At 38.9% G+C, this 19,125-nt stretch overlaps 1 protein-coding gene across 2 annotated transcripts in view; it reads right to left on the reverse strand.

Moving 5' to 3' along the window:
• Positions 1 to 5,303: 5,303 nt before the first annotated feature.
• Positions 5,304 to 19,125, reverse strand: part of NISCH (nischarin) — a 29,447-nt gene continuing 15,625 nt past the window's right edge. The window contains exons 9-21 of one of the 2 annotated variants that reach the window (XM_082288464.1): positions 18,226 to 18,294; positions 17,581 to 17,766; positions 17,250 to 17,378; positions 16,716 to 16,829; positions 15,776 to 15,884; positions 13,069 to 13,190; positions 12,147 to 12,202; positions 10,361 to 11,671; positions 9,772 to 9,946; positions 8,419 to 8,572; positions 7,715 to 7,843; positions 7,180 to 7,341; positions 5,304 to 6,698 (exon numbers count right to left, since the gene is read on the reverse strand). In XM_082288464.1, the coding sequence (XP_082144590.1) occupies positions 6,070 to 6,698; positions 7,180 to 7,341; positions 7,715 to 7,843; positions 8,419 to 8,572; positions 9,772 to 9,946; positions 10,361 to 11,671; positions 12,147 to 12,202; positions 13,069 to 13,190; positions 15,776 to 15,884; positions 16,716 to 16,829; positions 17,250 to 17,378; positions 17,581 to 17,766; positions 18,226 to 18,294 (3,345 nt within the window). In that variant the 3' untranslated portion in view covers positions 5,304 to 6,069. Of the gene's footprint in view, positions 6,699 to 7,179; positions 7,342 to 7,714; positions 7,844 to 8,418; positions 8,573 to 9,771; positions 9,947 to 10,360; positions 11,672 to 12,146; positions 12,203 to 13,068; positions 13,191 to 15,767; positions 15,885 to 16,715; positions 16,830 to 17,249; positions 17,379 to 17,580; positions 17,767 to 18,225; positions 18,295 to 19,125 lie in introns of those variants that run through there. The other variant, XR_014226720.1, reaches the window with a different exon arrangement.

Genomic DNA, 19,125 nt, shown 5'->3' on the forward strand with positions numbered 1-19,125 from the left:
GTATGACATAGGGATTAAGTTGCCAGCAACCACACACAGCTGATAAGCTTTTAAGGTGAAAATATCTCATGCTGGAGCACTTGAAGATGCATTGGCTTCTTTCATGGGCTTTCAGACAGTTTTCTAAAAGGCTCAGCACTGAAAACGGTACAGGGCAAGAAAAGACACACAATGGCTGATTCCAAGGCTTTCCACTGCTGCTTATAATCACTGTATCTGACCTCCTGCAGGGGAACCAGGAAGGGAGAGCAATGCTTGGTGACATTCCTGTCTGAATTAAATAAATCAGATTCACGGCAACATCAAAAGGTTCACAGCCAGCTTCCTTATCTGACCTCACCTCAATTAAAGGCAAGCAATAGAACAGCAATACACAGGCTAAAAATGCAAATAGGGAGCAGTGCCATTGTAGAGCAGCAGAGAATAAGCTGAAAAATCAAAAAAAGGTCATCTGTCATTTGATGCTGCTTTCCTGATCAAGCAGCAAAAGCAGTGTGTGTTTCAGCCACTGCCTATGAGCTGCTCTGAGAGAATGGAAACTTTGCTAATCACCACTGCTAGATCTGGAACATCGAAAGCTGCAACAACTTTGGATCTTCATGAATCTGGAAATTAGTAAGAAGGTAAAACATCAACTATCTCTAAATTAATGGGTGGCCAAGAGCCATTAATAATACTCAGTGCACAGAAGCCAAGGTGCTGTCAGCAGCAGTTCAGTTGGCAGTGTCATCAAAGATGGCAACACCAGCATAGAAACAGCACAGGAAGCAAAAATGAGCCAAACAAACACAAATTACTGCTCCACTCATACTGTTTCTGTTCTCTTCTGATAGATGGATTCCTCTTAGGCAAATAAATGTATTTTCTCATGGATGACATCTACAAAAACTTTATGCCTTAGAGGCAAAATGCATTGGATTGATTTTTTGGTACCACTGTTTTGTCCAATACTCCTCAAAACCGTCAACAAATAGAAACCCCAGTTCCCTCATTCATTTCAGTATTAGACCAGCTCACGCACAGAGGCATCCCTACAAAGTATTTCAAACCCCCAAAATCTTATAAAGCAAGATCCTGAGGTCTGCTGATAAGCCTTCATCAAAAGAGAAAATTTAGGCAAGACTTGTAAAGATTTGATGACAGAACACACAAACGGCCCAGTGCAGGTAGGAGGGTTTTGCTCATGTCCTAGTCAATGATTGAAATAGGATTGTGCAAATCCAATTTTAAAACATACAGCAGGAGTTGTCAACTGCCTGCCAGTGTGTTTATCTGTGAGGTTTCACACTTGGGCTTTTGTTTTGGAAAGCATAGAGATTGCCTCATCAAGTGTCTCTTGCCCACGTAACAGAAGGTGGCTGGTTGAGTAGGAGAAGTCACAGACATGGGTCTCGGAAACATCTTCAAATTCTGGCCCTGGCTTCTTCTAGATGACTTCTACAAAACACTTAAAATTTACCTTGTAGGTTCAGTCTTCCCTATCATCAGCAGATTATTGGCAGCAGGAATGCTTAGGATTTTTTCCTCTCAGGGAAAAACTCCCTCTCTTTTTCTTTATGTATCAATGACAAGTTGGGTCCTCTAAAGCAACTTATCTAAGACCTGGCATTTTTATTGTGTACACATTAACATTTAAAGTTGAGAAGCTGCTGGCAAAAATTACTCAACCTGTTTCACAGGAAAAGAAAACCAAAACCCACCTGGATAAAGGCAAAGGATAAGGCTCCAAACCCTCCCAGACTCCCTGCCTGTGTCACACACAGTGTTTTAAAATGCTGGGTCACCAGCTCTGCTCTGTGAAGTGTGTGCAGCCTCGACTAGATTGGGCAATTTCCTGCTATTGAAATCTTTTGTTTAGAAACTACAGAGCCAAGGCAAGTGATTTACCATCCAGTCTACCTTGCCACACAGCTTCTCTAAGAACTGACCATTTGGTTACATTCACAGAGAGAAAGAGACTCTTGTTCTGCTCTTCTGGGAAAGCTGGGAAAGGACATTAAGTCCCTTTGCTCTGAATTGTAAGACTGTAAGAAGGCTGTGAGTCTGGAAAGGATTAAACAGGCCAAGCCAATAGTGCTTGTGTGTAGGAAGGGGGCCAGCTGAACCATACTTACCCAATACACCCTCAGTGTCCTGGTGAAGAGGCAGGGACACAGTCCTATTTTTGCCTTTGCTCTTGGCAAGATGGAAAGAACAGGAATTTTAAAGTTTGCTGATAAAAGCAAAAAACTGCAAGGATTGCACATAAAATAGGAGTCTTTCTCACACAGACAGTAGTCCAATTCCAAGCAGACAGGTAGGGCTGCCTGGGCACAATGCTGTCGCATAATTCAGGAAGAAATTGTCATGGTTGCTCGCATCCTGTTTCTCCAAAACCTCTAAAGGCAGCAGTACCAATGTCAGTACATAAATGCTTTAAATCTGGCCTAACACTTCCTCTTGACTCTGAGCTCCTTTACATGTTCTGCTGCAGTGAAAAGCAGCAACATATTCCCTTCTCTTGGTTTTAGTTTCGTATCTTTCTCATTTATTAAGCAGTGCTCTGGGACTGTACTGGAGAGTCAGACACTAAATTCCCCACAGATCTCCAATATTAATTAGAAGTCTGAGTAAAACTAGAACAGGCTGAGCTACTGAAACTCAGCACCTGCTCACAGGAGCGTGATAGCAGAGGCAGTGAGCTTTGCCATGATGTGCTGCTGATCCTTCGGGTACTGCTGTCTATAAGGGATAAATAAGGGCTACAATGTGCTTGACTCAAGCTGTAGCCAGCAGTTTGCCAAGGATTGCACTGAGTATCTGCCTGAGAACAGATGGAGATGGGAGTCAGGATCCTGCTAGCTCTGCTTTTTGAGCAGCTTCAGAGATGCTGGGAATTCTTGTCATCCCCTCTCAGAGACCCTGAAGACTGAAGCATAAGGGCTTGGTGCCCACCTTACCAACTCTGGGTACTGCTCTTCATGCACCTATTCAGGTAGGTTTTTCCAGTGTTGGTCAGTCTTTTTTTAGTGCTTTCTGGTTCTAATGAATTTCACATCCTCCCTTTTTCCACCTAAAGTTTTAGCTTTCCAAGTTACTAAATGCCTTTAACTATCAGGTGAACATCAAGAAACAGAAGCTTGTTGTCTGCTCTGAGCCACAGCTTCACGCTTTTGCTCATGTTGCTGCTTTTCAAGATTTGGTATGTTTGAAGATTAGTACTGCAGAAGTAAACTTTCTGATCAGAATGCAAGTAAGACGCAGCAGCACTTTGTGTTACTTCAATTAAAAAACCCCACCCTCCTTATCAAAGCTGATAAGAACAAAAAGACAAGTCAGAAGAGCTGATGGAAATACATGACTGTGCAGTACATCCACAGCCATGCAGATCAGAGTTCTGTAAAGCAGTATGGGAACGGACACAGGACAGACAGGATGCAGGTCACGCTGTCTTTTCTTCTTGCAGCGAAAACAGCATAGCCCAGGTCAGCACCTCATTTACTTTCCTTCCTACTGAGGTTCATTTACAATTTTTCAATTGTAATACAGGGGAAGATCCTTGGTAGATGACACTGAACAAAAATAATTGTCTGGGTCTTCCTAGGGTGGCAAATATCTACATCAGCTGCAAATCCAGAACACGGAAGTTTAAGAGTTCAGGAGATACTTTCCTGACAAAGGTCCCCCCACCTACCTCTGTGTGTTTCTGGTCATAACTTCAGCTACTCAGATATTGTCTTAATGTTGAACAAGGGCTGGAAGCTGGAAAGGATTTGAGGACAAAAGAGAAATACATGTGCAAGGCTTTGTAGTGCTCTTACAAAAAGAAAGGAAGAAATCAAGACCATTCTATGTGCCCTCAGTTGTTGACAGCGACTTCATTCTGCAGAACTTTCTGTAGAAACTAAATGTGGAAAGTTCTGGGAAATCTTCATGAACTGAAGCAATCAGTTTAGTTTCAAGATGAATGATTGTACATTTTCAAGAAAAACTTACTTAAATCCCTGTATTTAGAAACAAAAGACTACATTAAAATTCGACAACAGACAACAGGTTGGCACTGAAGAATGACAGTTTGTAAGATTTTTCAGCTTAATATTGCACTTAAATGAACAGAAATGCACACCCACAAAGCACTACCTCCAGCAGGTTCTAACACAGAGCATCTCTCCTTGGAGACTGCCTGGGAGAGCTTGAACTGTTCAGGTTGGAAAAAAAGCTCCAGGGAGACCTCACTGCAGCAACATCAGTATTTAAAGTTTTTTTTAATGAGGGACTATTTACCTCAGGAGATAGTGATACAAGAAGGGGGAATGTTTTATAATTAACAAGAAATTAGCTTTTTCTACCCAATGATAATAAACTTAAATGAACATAAGCAATCTTGATATGTGAGAGAATAGAAGAGCTCCAACGTACAGGGAAATTTAATTTTCCCCAAGAGCCTGCAGTACCTACCTTAATTGTTCAGTTCAGTGTAAGAGGGTACATTTCCTCTGCCAAACTGGGAACAGAGCTGCAGCCCAGTTATGCTCCTCACCTCTGCTTGATTACAAACTCCACTGCATCCTGCCATACAACTGACTTTGGCTGCCTCTTTGTCATCCTTGCACTGACTGCAACACTCCTGGCTTCTGAAATCCAAAAAGCACAGCTAAGCTTTGCAACAGCATGGAAAAATACCCTGTGAAACCACCAAATTCCCAACACCACTGTGGACTTGCCATTCTTGGAGAAAACTCATAACTTGTTTGGACCAGGCCCTGAGCAATGTTTGAAGACTGCCCTGTTTCAAGCTTGACTGTTGGACCTCCAGAGGTCTCTTCCAACCCAGATTTCTCTCTGTGTTTAAGGGGCATCAGTTTTAAGCAGCAGCAACTGCCACATAAGTATCAAAAACTGTCCTTCCCTTCTTAATCCCATTGGATATAGAACATTCTTTTTTAGTCTCAGTATTTGTCTTCATAATAATGAGTAGAGATTTTACTGTCATGGAGGAGGTTAAAACTTGTTGGGCACAGTAACAGTCAAGTTAAACATGACAGCTCAGAAAGAAAATCCCTAATATCTAATGGAGAAGCAAAAGTACTTGAAATAAATCCTCAAATTGTGTTTAGAGGCTGCAGATCCTCAGTTTCCATGACTCAGCTGCATTTCTGGACTAACAATCTTGTTACAGTAGAACAAACTATTTTCTTCTTTCATCTTGCTGCACACTTCATACTTTACAATGCACTCTAGGAACAGAATATGTGCTGCTGAACTGCCATATGGTATCCTGGAAACACAAGATATAAACTTGAATAAAGACAAGGCCAAAAGAAAACTGTCAAATTACACTTTATTTGTATTGACAAGATAGGCAAAAGAAAGACTTTGTGTTCAGAGATACAAATCCATTATTTGCTGACAAAATGCTGATATACCCACATTGGGTATTTCCACTTTCACAATACTGAGGGGATCTTTACCAAACAATTCTTTTATCCTTGGATAAAGAAAATAAATGCCTGTGAAAATAGTTTCATATGAAAATTTGTCACTTGCTTGTGGCTCAAATTTTACTGTTAAGTTAATCATTGGCAGCAAATAATTACATTTGACCTCAAAGAAAAACATATGTAAAACTGTAAGATCATTAAATAATAAGCATTAGCAGCATACCCAAAATACTTCTTGTACAAAGAACATTGCACTTGAACATACACAAGCATTTACCCTTATTTACACATTAGAATTTGTATAGAACAGCTAGACTGATATATACAGAAAAATAGTGGAAACCTTAACAGCCCCAGACGACAGAATATCTAGTGTTGACTCCTTAAATTTTCCATACAGTTTCCCAGGATGTCTCATGGTTTTTTTTCACTATATACTATTGCATAAAAAATAGACTGTACAAGAAGTTCAGTCCCCAGAATAACACTTCAGAATATTTCTATGTACTGTTACATGTTCATTGCACCAGGGAGCCAGGGAGTCCAGGTCAGCTCCTCATGAAAACAAAGAGAACTTTACAGGTGCTATCTACTTAAACACTGTGCTTTACCTTAAAATACACACTGAAATCACTTGGCTGTGCAGTAACTACCCAGTGAGTTCTAAAGGTAATTCCCTACCACACAGGATCTCCCACTGTCTTGCAAGCAATGAAATTAATTTCTCCCTGCTTTCTGCACTTGGGATAAAAATATACCACTGGATCTCTCTGCTCCTGCTGCCCTCTTGTTTACAATTTCCCTTTGGGACACTATCAGTTTCTCCAAAGTGATCCAGTGTTAAATTCTGCATCAGGTCCTGATTCTGAACATCATCAAACACAAATGTAAGGGCCTGTGGATATGTCTGATATCCCATGAGGACTCTATCTAAATCCCGGATTCGTCTTCCATCTGCAAGCTGATACTTATCTCTCTTTGGTGGCTCCTTAGCAAATTCAGGTAGTGGGTAACTGATATAATCTTCATCAAAGAGGAACAAATCAGAGCTGGTCAATATCAGTGTTTTAGGTTGAAGTGAACTAGTGTTCTGAGCAGATCCTTCAACATGATTTACTTGAAATGCCAACACATACAGAAGGATGTTGAGGGATGGAAGACTGGTCAAACCATCCATCTTCTCTGCCACTAGAAAAGCAAGGTCCCCAATTTCCTCTTCATTTGGATAAATAAATTTTACTCTGCTAGAGTGAATCAGTTCATAATTCTCCATTTTTCCTGCAAGAAACATACATCATTATATCTCTATTTAGTGCTATACAATACTTTCTTAATGTACTAGGATAAGCAACAACCTTTGACAGCTGGCTGCAGCTGGAAGAATTCAAGTTTTGTACTTATTCACACATGCTTTTGCTTATAAACAATACTGGAATAATTTTATTTGGATTGCAGGTCTCTGCTGGAGTCCTTCTTGCATTACCAACATATTTTCTGCAAATTTCTAACCACGTAAGTCCAGGGTGAACGCAAGAGGCCATCACTAACTTCACTCGTGCAAGACTGTTACTACATTTAACAATTCTGTTCACATAAGGCACATTAAGATAATTAAAGTCAGGGAGTTTAGATAAAAAAAATCAAATACAAAATGACTGATGCAAAAACACCTCTCAAAAGTTTTTAATCAGTACAGTTTAGGTGAAACCTGAAGTATGATGCCTAAAATCACTCATGAGATGTAGAAAAGACCACTCACCTGTGTTTTTACTCCCAAATTCAGAGTAGAAGTCTTTATCTACTGGTTCAGGTGAAGGAGTGCGTGCAAGCAGTGACAGGACTGCCATAAGCTGCTGTATGAAGGTGTGAGTGTTGTAACTGTCTCTTGTCAGGCAGGTGACAATGTGATCTGCAGAACGTCCTGGAGAGAACACAGAACAGAATTCACTCACTGATCTGTACCTGGCATTACCATTTCTCGAACCAACATGCAACCATCATCAGAAGAGATTTTTTTCAAGGATTATTTCTCCTGAAAACATGCATCACTATTCAGAAATCTTTCAAATTCTTGAAAAGAACAACAGAATACTTACAAATCCCTCAAAAAATACATAATGCCTCTTCATTTAAAATACAATGCATACTTATGATTCAAATATTGCTCTAGGGATTCAAGAAAAAGAAGCAACAGAAAAACCCCTCTTCCATCTCACTACTAAAGACAGGCATCGGTCTAAAAAAGACTCAAATAAAATAGAACTGGAAAAACTTAAAGCACAAGATGTACTCACCAGTAATTCGGAAGTATTGGTCAAACAGGCCAACATTTACTGACTGCAGGTCATTAAGTTTTAGCACAAAGCAGCAAGAGAGATGAAAAGAATTATTTTCACAGTCTGAGTTTTCTTTGTTCCAAAAATCTGTTAAAGAAGTGTATATGATTAAAAAGTCAAAAGAAAAAATTGTCTTTCCATAAGCATAATTTTTATATTACAGTCTAATATTTAACTCACACTTGAAGAAAGAAATTAAGGAAAAAAAACTGGATACAGTGGCTAATAATTTCTCAAGCAAAATACAAGCAAATTTTATTAGCTTGTATAAAAGCTTGTATAAAATTTTATTTTATTTTTTTGAAATATTTGACACATACCAGATTTAAATCACACTTCCAATTAAAAGTGCGATTAATATTACACTTTAATTGAATGCTCACCATGAGGTTCACTACCCTTCACTTTCCATTTTATGAAAGGGACAATGAAATGACATCAGAGAAAAGCATGGACACAACAGCAGCTAGAAGGGTCTGTCTGAGAAGCAGACATGACTCAAGACCCTGTTTTTTTGAACAAAAAGCCTTATTCAGATACTGACCCCTTCAACTAGGAGATCTAAGGAAGAATATTGACCAAAATTGGTACTTCAACTGAGGACACACACAGAGAGGGATTAAGTTGGTAACCTGATTAAAGGATCAAAATAACTATTTTACCTGACTGGTGCTCATCTGCATGAATGAAAGAATCATCCAACAGAAAGTAAATAGCTTTTGTTGAGAGAAGCACACAGGCCATCACCTCCACGCTGGGAGTCTTGTAAAACAGAACTGAAGACCACATGAGGTGTCTCAACTCTTCATTTTCCACCTAAGATGTAAATTTTATTTCATAAGCACAAACTTTGATATTTCAGATAGTTTCACCACCTTAGAGGCAACTTTAAGACCACTAGAGAAACAACTTCAAAATCTTAAGCATCTGAAGATGCTCTGGTCAAAGAGAAGTAGTTCACCTCAAAGCTGCTAAAGGAGGCCACAATGGCAGCCACTGAAAATACCTTGTGTTTATACAAGAAAATTATTTTTCTGTTAAAAACAAATTATTCCTTGTTTTCTGACCAAAACTAGAAAAAAAACCTGAAAAAAATCTTGTTTACAGGAAAGATTTTTTAGAACAGACACCGCAGACAAAACTTTAATCAACAGCTGTTCAGTGGCCTCCCAAGCCTCAAGTCTGCTGAGCCTTCAGATGCTCCTGAGGGTTGGATTCAAAGACCCTCAAGAGAGGACAGAGCACAGCTTGCCACTACAGCTGGTGTTCCAACCAGGCATCTTCCCAGCTTCTAACTTGATGGGCTTACTGTGAACCCTTAAATGAGTCACCTGCTTTTTTTATCAGCTTCTCCTGATATAAAAAAAGAAGCACAGCTTGTAACTATGCTCACTTAAAACATTTGGAAGGGAGGTAAGGGAATAAAAAAATGTATCTATTTCTCAAGCTTTTCAATTGACATTTGGAAGCAGATCACAGTGATTTATCACTCAAAGACACATCACACATCATAAATTTTGGGTAATATTCGTACTTTTCAATTTGATGTTCCCCAGACAGACTTTAATGTTTTTCAGAAATCGGGTTTATCTCCTCATGTTTCTGGAGTACCTGAAGCCCTGCACATGTTGTAGTCGTGCACAGTATTACAAAAACGAGCCAGAACACTTATTTATTGATTTAGCCAAGAATCATCACAAAATAATTCTCTTTTCTTTTACCACTTTAAAGAAAAAAGAGGAATATTCTTGGAGCAATCACATCTTCAAGACATACATAATGTACTCTCCTGTTCAGCACCACAGATCCTGAAGGCAAAGTGTGCCTTGCAGGATCCCAACCACTGTAGCAAGGAACCCAAAAAGGAAAAACACAGATTTTTGATCAAAACGCTTCCAGGTTTCCCAGAGCCTAACTCTCGTGACTAAGTTTGATCAGCAAAGTTTTAATAGATACTGTGTAGTACAGAAAGGTCACAAAAGCATGTTTTTGTACACTTTGGCTAGGCACTATACCTCTGCAATGTTGCTATGGAAGAATTCAACCAGGGCTCTTCCCTTCAGCCCAGCCACATACTGCAGAGACACAGAAACATGAAGGTGAACAGGAACCTGGTTGTCTTCTGTTATCTTCTGCATAAGAAACTCAGATGGGTATAAAGATGACAGTGTCAGATGAGGCTTGCAAAAACTAGAAAAGACCCAGAACACAAATTATCAAAATGTAAAGATCTACACAGCTTCTCCCCTACAAGAATATTTATATTTCATTCACAAACTAACACCAGGTAACTTCCATTTTAAAGAGTTTTAATTATTTGTATCTTGAGCATAGCTGTCAGCCTGCCATGACCTCAGCCTGCAGGCACATGAAGCAGGAAGTTTCCTTTCATTAGAAATTACATGTTACATTGCAGCAGCAAAACGGAAGAAAAAAGGTACGCTGCTACAGTCCAGGATAACCATTCACACTTACTCCAGACTAGCACAACGCAGAAGTACCTCATCAATTCTGTAGTCTAAACCCAACCATAATGACAGCAGCAAACACAAGGGTTAGGCCACATCAAGCACTGTGCAAGAGACCTTTCACAGGAATCATTACCTGGCTGCCTGACCATGTCTGTTTGCCTCCACAACATGATTTCTTACAGCATCCAATTTGCTTGAAGCTTTGAAAATAATAATAGTCTTAACATCCTGCAGGAGTGTCCTTAAAAGGCTGTAGATTCTTAGGAAGTGGAATTTCTCATGAGGTAGAACAAACACTGCTGTAACAAATCTGTATCCAACAAGCAGCTCCAGCACGTGTCCATCCAAAAATGAACCCTTCTGCTGCATGGCACCATGAGTTGGATGCAACACGAGTGATGCTAACGGAATTCTATTCAGCTTAAATACACTTCCCAACTCTTCTCTGCCTACCCATTTACCTGGCAGTAAACTAAAATCCACCTTTACTATGTACAAATGCTGGGGTGTTAGAAATATCCAACACGGATGGACCACACAGGGACTCTGGTCAGAAGATTTATATACTGAAGAATAAAGTGCAGAACACAAAATGTTCTTTGACCATTCCTTGTTATTGCCAGCTGACTCTGGTTGATGCAAGACTTTCTGAGCATTGGTTTTATTCCCATAAACAAGGTATGTTGGGAAACAACCTTTTATTTCAACATCTTCTGCTGAAATGCAATTCAATTCCATAAGGTGACAGAGAAATTCTTGGAGATTTGCTTTTCTACAGTACCACGTGGAGCTTGGTAACACTGATGTGTAGTGTCGAGAGCAATACGTTTGTAAACAGGAATAAAAGTCTTGAAGATTCTGGGAGTCTGAAACAACAAACAAGCAGTTGTCACTGCTTTTCAGCTTCAGAGTTAAACAGATTTCTGGCAGCAGAAAGCCAAATTCTATTAGATCAGTGTATGGAAAACACAGCGTTAATTTCAAGGCAGAAGGGATGTGCTGGCAATTTCCCCTCAATTCCTGATGAGGAATCTCAAACACAGCTAGCATCTCATCGGTCAAAACCAAACAGGAAGCAAACTGTCTGAGTCCTTTATGAATGTGAATAGAAAAGCTCCAGAGAATTTTGACTATGTCAACACTCTCCACTGCTGTGTTGTCAGATGACTGAGTATCTGAAGTAGTGCTGAACTCAAAAGTCTGATCTCCTTCATGAAGTCCCATTTCAAAATATCCATCTTCCTTGTCTGTGGCATTACCTGCAGGGCTTCCTTTATTCTCTGTGAGGGAGGGGGCAGATTTCTGCACAGCCTGCACTATCAAGGCAGAAAGGTGCTGGATAAAGTCTTGGTTGGTGGCAGTGTAGGACATACAGTTAAAAGGCAAGATGACGGTGTTACAGGGGTCAGGCACTGCACAGTGTTCCTCCTCTGAACTCTCCAAACTTCAAAAGAGAGAAGAAGCCACAGTAAGTACAAACCTAAGTTTAAACCAGCCATGGCTACCTACAATTCATGGTGCTGCTTCTCAGAACTTTGATTAATACAATTAGATCAGTGTAATTTTGTAGAACATCTTTGTATTGCACAGCCATTGATTTTAAATGCTCGTAGTGTGGAATTCTATACAAAGTAAAAACTAAAATGGTTAACTCCTCTTTCCTTTCCCATCCCCAGTAAGCACACCCTTATGAACTAAAGGACTAGATAATACAGCTATTGCTGGTTTGGAAACCACCAACTGCATTCCAGGGTTCAAAGATTAAAAACACTACACACCGTATTTTGGTTCAAAAAACCAGAGGCAGAATACAATGAAAGAGACTGTTTTGCCTTAAAGGCTGGGTTTAAGAAAACAGTACCCACTTATTTCCCAAAAGCTAACAAGGATTTAAACCAGAATTTATTTAGGTAGCTTACCACACATGATGACCACCATCATACTCTTTGCATGAATCCAATAAAGAGGCAGGTGCCTGAGAAGAAAGCAACATCAGGAAACTGTAAACTACTTAAGAGTTCAGCACACATGAGAAGCAAAGTTAATGCTGGCTCATGGTTTATAAAGCTGGCCAAGTCCTGCTGTACTCATGGGCAGCTGAACAGCCATCCTTTGAGGACCCACAAACACTGCTTGCTTTAGGTTGGGCATTCAATTAAGGCAGAAGAAGAATGAACTCTGCTGCTGACCTGAGAACAAATCCAACCTGTGACCCATAGACATTTCAGCATTCTACAAACTTTTACTGAATTAGTGTAACATGAAGCAAAGAGGTAAAGGAACTTGACAAAGACCAACTACACTGGTATCAAACAAAGAGACATCCCCAAGTCTTGCTGTCTTATTCCTTGAAGCCAGGCACATGAAGAGTGCTTCCAACACCACAAATAAAATCACAAACCAGAAGTTATCAGACAGGAGGAGATTGAAGAAGACAAATTAAGGCCATTGCCTATTGACAGGGAGAAGGTTCTTCCACTCTACCAGTAAGAGAATCGCCTTTCAAACACTGATACTGTAATATGGTAAGACAAAAGTCTTACATTCAGCATCTAAATGGCTATTAAATGATGTTGTACTAGTACTGAGTAAAATCTCAAAGGCATAGTGGCAACAGTTCTCTGCAACCCTGGTAAACCTGGATTCTGCATTTAATTTATAAGCAAGACCAAAACCCCTTGAATCAAATTTGGGGCTGTCTCCTTTTCCATTAAAACAGCTTTGAGAATCAAAAAAAACCCCTTTGCTCTGGATTACTAAGATAACCTAGGTTTAACATCAGAAATAAGTTTGCAAAAGTTTTTTAAAATACCATAATATAAACAGAAGTGTGGCAATTACCTGAATTTTACATCTGGAGTCTGGTATTTCAAAGCATCTCTGGGGAACTGTATGGTCTGTAGGAGTCGAACCACTGGATTGCAAAAAACTGCCGGCTAGGACTGGTTCTTCACAAATTATTTCTAGAACAAATATAAACAGCTCTTTAAATCTCTGAAGTAAAACAAAAATAAATGTCTAATAGCATCTGCCAATTAAGTGGAATTAAAATTGTACAATCAAGATCTAATCATAAATCATTAAAGGTAAAGAATATCTCCACACAATAGCCAGGACAAAAAAGCAAGCAGAATTTTAGCTTAATCAAAGTAGTAACTGAAAGTTGCATTGAAGAGTGCTACAGCTTCTTTCTCAAACTAACAATCAATTTGAATCTCAACATCTGGTGTAAGAAATCTTCTCACAATTCAGTTTTAACAGAACTGGTCAGCTGCTAGACTAGCAGAGCATTCTTCATGAACTTTCTAGCACACTCCCAAATTTCTGCAAGCTTCAAGTGAACAATCTCTCTAATATCTGTGTACAACCTTCAACCAGACTGAGAAGCTCTGGTCTCTCAAATGCCACTGAAGATATTGTCTCACCTTACTTGGAATCTTTTTCAAGGGTTCAAAGCTGAATCATCAGTAAAAACTTATCATGAGTGAATACAAGCCAACATTCTCAGGGACGTCTGACTTTTTGCCAGTTCGATATTCACACCATCAAACTGACACAACAGAGCAACTCAATTTTCAGTACTGCCAATGAGCCAGTCAGCTCAAGTACTTAAATATGCAAATAATCAACAAAATTACAGTGTGGATGTGTTTCTAGATTGAGCATAAAAATTCCTGCATATATCTTTTGGGACTGATGGCAAAGTTCAGCAGATTGTACCAAGACATCTCATGGTCAGAGGAAGCACAAGAGGTATTTATTACTTGAACAAAATACTGCGTTAGCAAGAAGGAAACTCAAATTGACAGGAAAACAGAAACATGACAGCATTATTTCTGATTTTCTGTTTCCTATATAAATATTTAATCTTTTTCCATAAGCCATTTCCCAATGACATTTAGGATGAATAATATGTTACGGAAACAGATGGTGTCTAGAAAATGCAGAGAAAACAATCCATAGAAATAGCATATCAGGAAATTAATTCCATTATTCATGACTTAAGATCTAACAGTGAAACTAATTGCCTAGCATATTTCCATTTTTTTAAAGATGATTTCTCTGGTATTTTGAAAATGACACTTAATAGTTAGATATGTAGCATATAACCAATTTTTATTGTTGAAGCTGAGAAATAGCCTGCACAGTCCTCATTTTCCCATTATTTCACAAAAGCCTTCCCAAAAAATTCTACTGAAGGAATCTTATGGAAAAGGACTATGCTAAATAAACCTGGAAACTCGTACCACTCTATAGAACTCCTAAGTCCTTCAGAAAGATCTATATTTTTTTTTCTCCCAAGACTTGTTTGCCCCTAAACATTTTCTGTAGTAGAAAAAAACCTATTGATAAATAATTTAAACAGTCCCAGGGGTTGCTGACATGCATTTTTACAGCAAGTCCTGTATAAAACTGCAGGTTGTTACATAGTTACAGGACTGAGACAGTTTGTCAAGTGCTTAATACTTTAAAGGAAGCACTGACTTGATTTTGGAAAAACTGGCATTTTTTCTGTAGATTAAAAATTATCTAGAAGGGCTTCAAAGGCAAAGTACATAAATAGCAACTAAATCTGTATCAAGGTGTCTGTCCCTTAATCAAATGCTGTCTGAAGAGTTTCATTTTTCTAGAGTGAACTATGAAACCTCTGCTTATTCTGCAGAAGTCACAGCAATGGACTTTTTTCAAAGATCAGGCTCCTCAGGGATGTTTCTCTGCCTTATCCACCAATCCACTGATCAATGGTAAGAGGAAGCTGTGCCACCCCAAGTAACTGATAACATAATCCCTGCTCTTTTAAATGGGTACAAAGTCTTCTCTCATCATGCATATTGTACTGCACTTTTCAATCAGACAAAAGGCAAAACCAGAAAATATTTTTATCTCTTTTTCTTAGTCACAAGTGAATATTCACGTAAGTCAGTCCTATGCGCTACAGAGGAAAGTTAAGGCATTCTTCCAAGTTCCTAATGCAACAGGCACACCCATTTGAAACATACAGTAAAAAAATTTGAGGTGCAGTCAGCAGGTACTGAGGAGCACAACAGATGTGCTGAAATCACAGCCTCAGCCAGAACATTAATCCCACGAGTGTCTTTCACTCATCTCCTTTCTCCATCTTCCCCCTGGTGTGACAGAAATGCAGCTCTCACAAAAAGCACTAATGGAACATACACTGCTCGAGCTCACATTCTGCAGACCGAGGATGGGTAGAGAAGCAATTTTGAAACATGTCTCTCTATGTCTCAGTTTTCCATTAAGGCATGACTCTAAACCTGGAAATGGTATCTAGTCCTCTGCAGGACGATGCAGTAAAACACCCTGTACCCAAACTCTCACTCCAGGTATTTAACACTACTGGGAACTACAGGTCAGTTTTGCTGAGTCACATTCCATACAACTTTCACTTTCAAAGCCAATTCTACCAGGTCTTTGTGCTTGTCTTTAAAGCCCTATATCCATGCACATAATATTCATGTATATCAATGCAGCTTAGAAAAGCAGAACCAAGAGGCTCAGCCCAGCAGCACGATACATACATGATTACCTTGGCTGGAGCTGACAGGACGAGGCAGAGAGGGAGAGGAAGGACGAACAGTAAGAGAAGAACAGTTTGATTTGGAGCTGGCAGCAGTGAGCCTGGAGTCCTCACTGATCTAATAAAGAAAGTACGCAGCAATTAAAGAAAAAACCTAAATACACAGGACACATGAGATCCTGAACTAAAACTATACAAGCTTTCTCAATTTGAATAAAAGGAAAGTTAGTGCCAGCTTTTTTTTTTTTTTTTGGGGGGGGGTGGTCATCACCTCCTCTAAGTTTCAATTTTCACATTAAGTGGAACTCCACTAAGAAGAATTAGAAGATTAAAGAAGTCGTTCTGATCACTGACTAATCACTGTATTGACAGAATCGGCAGTTTCACAAGTCAAAAGAATGAAAACAGGATTTCTACACTGTAGGGACAGAACCTGCTCTGTCCCTAAGTTTACTTCCAAACAGAGCCTAACCAACTACACAGCACACAGCCAGGTATGAGAGAAGGCAAGGAGAATTCAGATTTCTGATTCTCTCCCACTGCTGAATACCCACAGGAAGAAAGTTTGGGGAAGTCATTTCAGTACTCTGCAACGCAAGCAGTAAAATCCCAGCTCTACAATACTTGTATAAGATACAAAATATGGCTGTTAAGGTCGACTGCAAATTCATTGTGTACACCATTAAGCCATTTTATCTTTTCCTCCCACTTCCTCTCTCCCAAGCCAGCCCAAAAAAGGAAGGTCAGATAACTACCAAAACTGCATTGAAAACTACATAGCAAAAAGAGGCAACATTAAAAGTTCACACCACATTAAAACAAAAAAAAAGCATAAAAGTTTTAATGCTATGGAAAATTTAGTGCATTCTGCTTACATCTAACTTGTAGAAGTAATTTTGTAAGCTTATGTATGCAGCACATTCTACTTCTCTCACAGCACCAGACTCACCTTTTTATCAGAGTTGCTCAGTTTGTATTTCACCTCCTTTGCTTTTTGAATAGCTTTTAGCACTTCCACTGTGTCTAGTTCCTTTTCTGTGGTAACAATGTTATCCAAACAAACCTAAAAAAAAATTAAAACATCTAAAAGCATTGAAAACAAGGCATTCTGCAATTTTTATTAATGGAATAATCAAAAATTACTGTAGCTCAATGCAAACCATATGCATCTTTGTAACCATTACACAAAAACAATTACCACATTAGACCTTCAGCTAACATCAATTTAATGCAAACTCAGGAATGTTTGGTAAATTTAACAACCTTCTAGCACAAGTGTTTCAATATTAACACACTGTTACCCAATGAGTGCAGGGTAAAATATCATTTAGATCCACGAGCACAGTTGAGTAACATTAATAAAGCTTCATTCTCTAAACACCTTTTCCAATGCACACTAAAAACCCATCAGGTTTTTAGAACATTTGCACCACTTTCCTCACCAGGCTAAAAAGAGGATTAGAAGAGCAGCACTGGGGCTCACCTCTGAGGCCCTGTCTCCAAACTGAGCAAGTACTTTGGTCCGGTAATCAGGGATGATGCTCAATGGATTGCTGGACAACACCACCTTTTCTAAGCATGGAAGGCTACCAATATTTTTTACTTCTTCAATCTGAAAGTATTTGGATAAAAGCATGAATACCAACTGGCAAAATGAAAATGAGCACACAGACCAAGTGCTTCTTGCATGGATTACAAACATACAATAACCAAGAAAAATCACTACAGCCACTTTTATTTATTTGCAGTTTGATCCACTAAAAGAAATGGCTTCTGATCTAACACACAATTTGACACCAAAAGTCAACACTTACCTGTTCTATTTTGTTGTTGCTCAGATCCAAGTTAACTAATGAGTACAGTTTGTTAAGACCACACAGCCTTTCCAGCTGATTTCCTGCTAAATTCAGAGTTTTGATGTTTCCCAGTTTTGTGTGAACACCTTCTAGTGATGTAAGTTTGTTGTAGGATAAGTCCAGGTGAACAAGGTTGTACAGATGCTACAACAGGACAGAAAATTCATGTCATACACTAATTAAAACTAAATACCAAAGATGCTATCTTATGGCTGGCTCATTTTATTGTGCAACAGTGTTTTCACGCTGGATGCTATGTAGCATGAAAGACGTGACATGAAACTGTTCATTACAAAGGTTAAAGCTGGTAGAAACAATTTCCTCCACTGCATTTTTACCAACCCACACATACAGCTGGCAGTGAATGAATTTAGTTAAGAACTAAATGGTTTATGTCAACGTTGGCAAAGAAATTAAAATATCCAGGAGCAGTTAAGAAATGCACCATTAAAAGAGTACTTGATGTTACAAAGAAGAAGCTATTTGGGCTTAAACCATTCTCCATGAAGAAAATGAGCAACAAAATTCTGAAGCATGAAAATCTGTGCTTTAAGGTCTCAGGCAGTTGGGTAAAAAAAAATCACCTTAAAATGCATCACATACCTGTAAATTTTCTACCAGAGACACCCCATTGTGACTCAAATCCAGGAACTCAATCTTTGGAATTAATTTCTAGAAGAGGAAAAAAAATACACATGTTAAATGCACTTTAATTTTAAGTCAGGCCACACTTCCTTCAGTATCTGCTGACCAACAAAAGCAATGGAAAGGTGTTCTCCAGTGCAGTCTCTCTTCCCAGCTTTTGGCATTAAGAAAACATTCTGTGTGATTTGGAGCAAAAAAGAGCTGACTCCTGCTCTTAAGAAATCCAGGTTACTCTGAGGAGCACTGTTAAGTTTTAATCTGAAACCTGGTTTCTTACTGAAGACAAATAATTTATCCTAGTTTATTCCCACTAACTATAGATCAAACTCACTAGTGGTGCTTTGGTCTTATCAAACAGATAAGCCAGGAGATTTATGTTACACACAAACCTGGATAAAGACAGTAGTACCAAGACTCAGAAAAAGCTGAGTGATTGGTTTCCATGTTCTGATTACACCAGCCAAGAACTACAAGGTCACACAAACCTGTAGAAAATGCACTTTAACTCAGAAAGCCTTTTACTTGTGGAGGTCTCAAACCTGGATGCCAAATTCTGACATCAGTGTTTTTCATCTGTTTTATTTTGGTTGTAATCTCAGCATTGATTTGCCTTATAGTTAAGACCTGGACACAGACCTGAAGCATCTTAAATCTACATCACAAAAAATCACAAACAATATAATTATGCTCCAATTCTATGATGTCTGGTTGAGCTACACATGTAGCTATTTCCTGCTTCACAAGAGTAGCTCAAGTAAAAAGCTATACTCATATTTTATCAAGTTCTTGTGTTGAATGTTCATTTTTTTCGTAATAACCAATTTACCACACAAAATTTGAAAGTACTGGCAAAATACT

Source organism: Coloeus monedula (assembly GCF_965178545.1).
Source record: "Coloeus monedula genome assembly, chromosome: 11".
NCBI classification, from domain to species: Eukaryota; Metazoa; Chordata; class Aves; order Passeriformes; family Corvidae; genus Coloeus; species Coloeus monedula.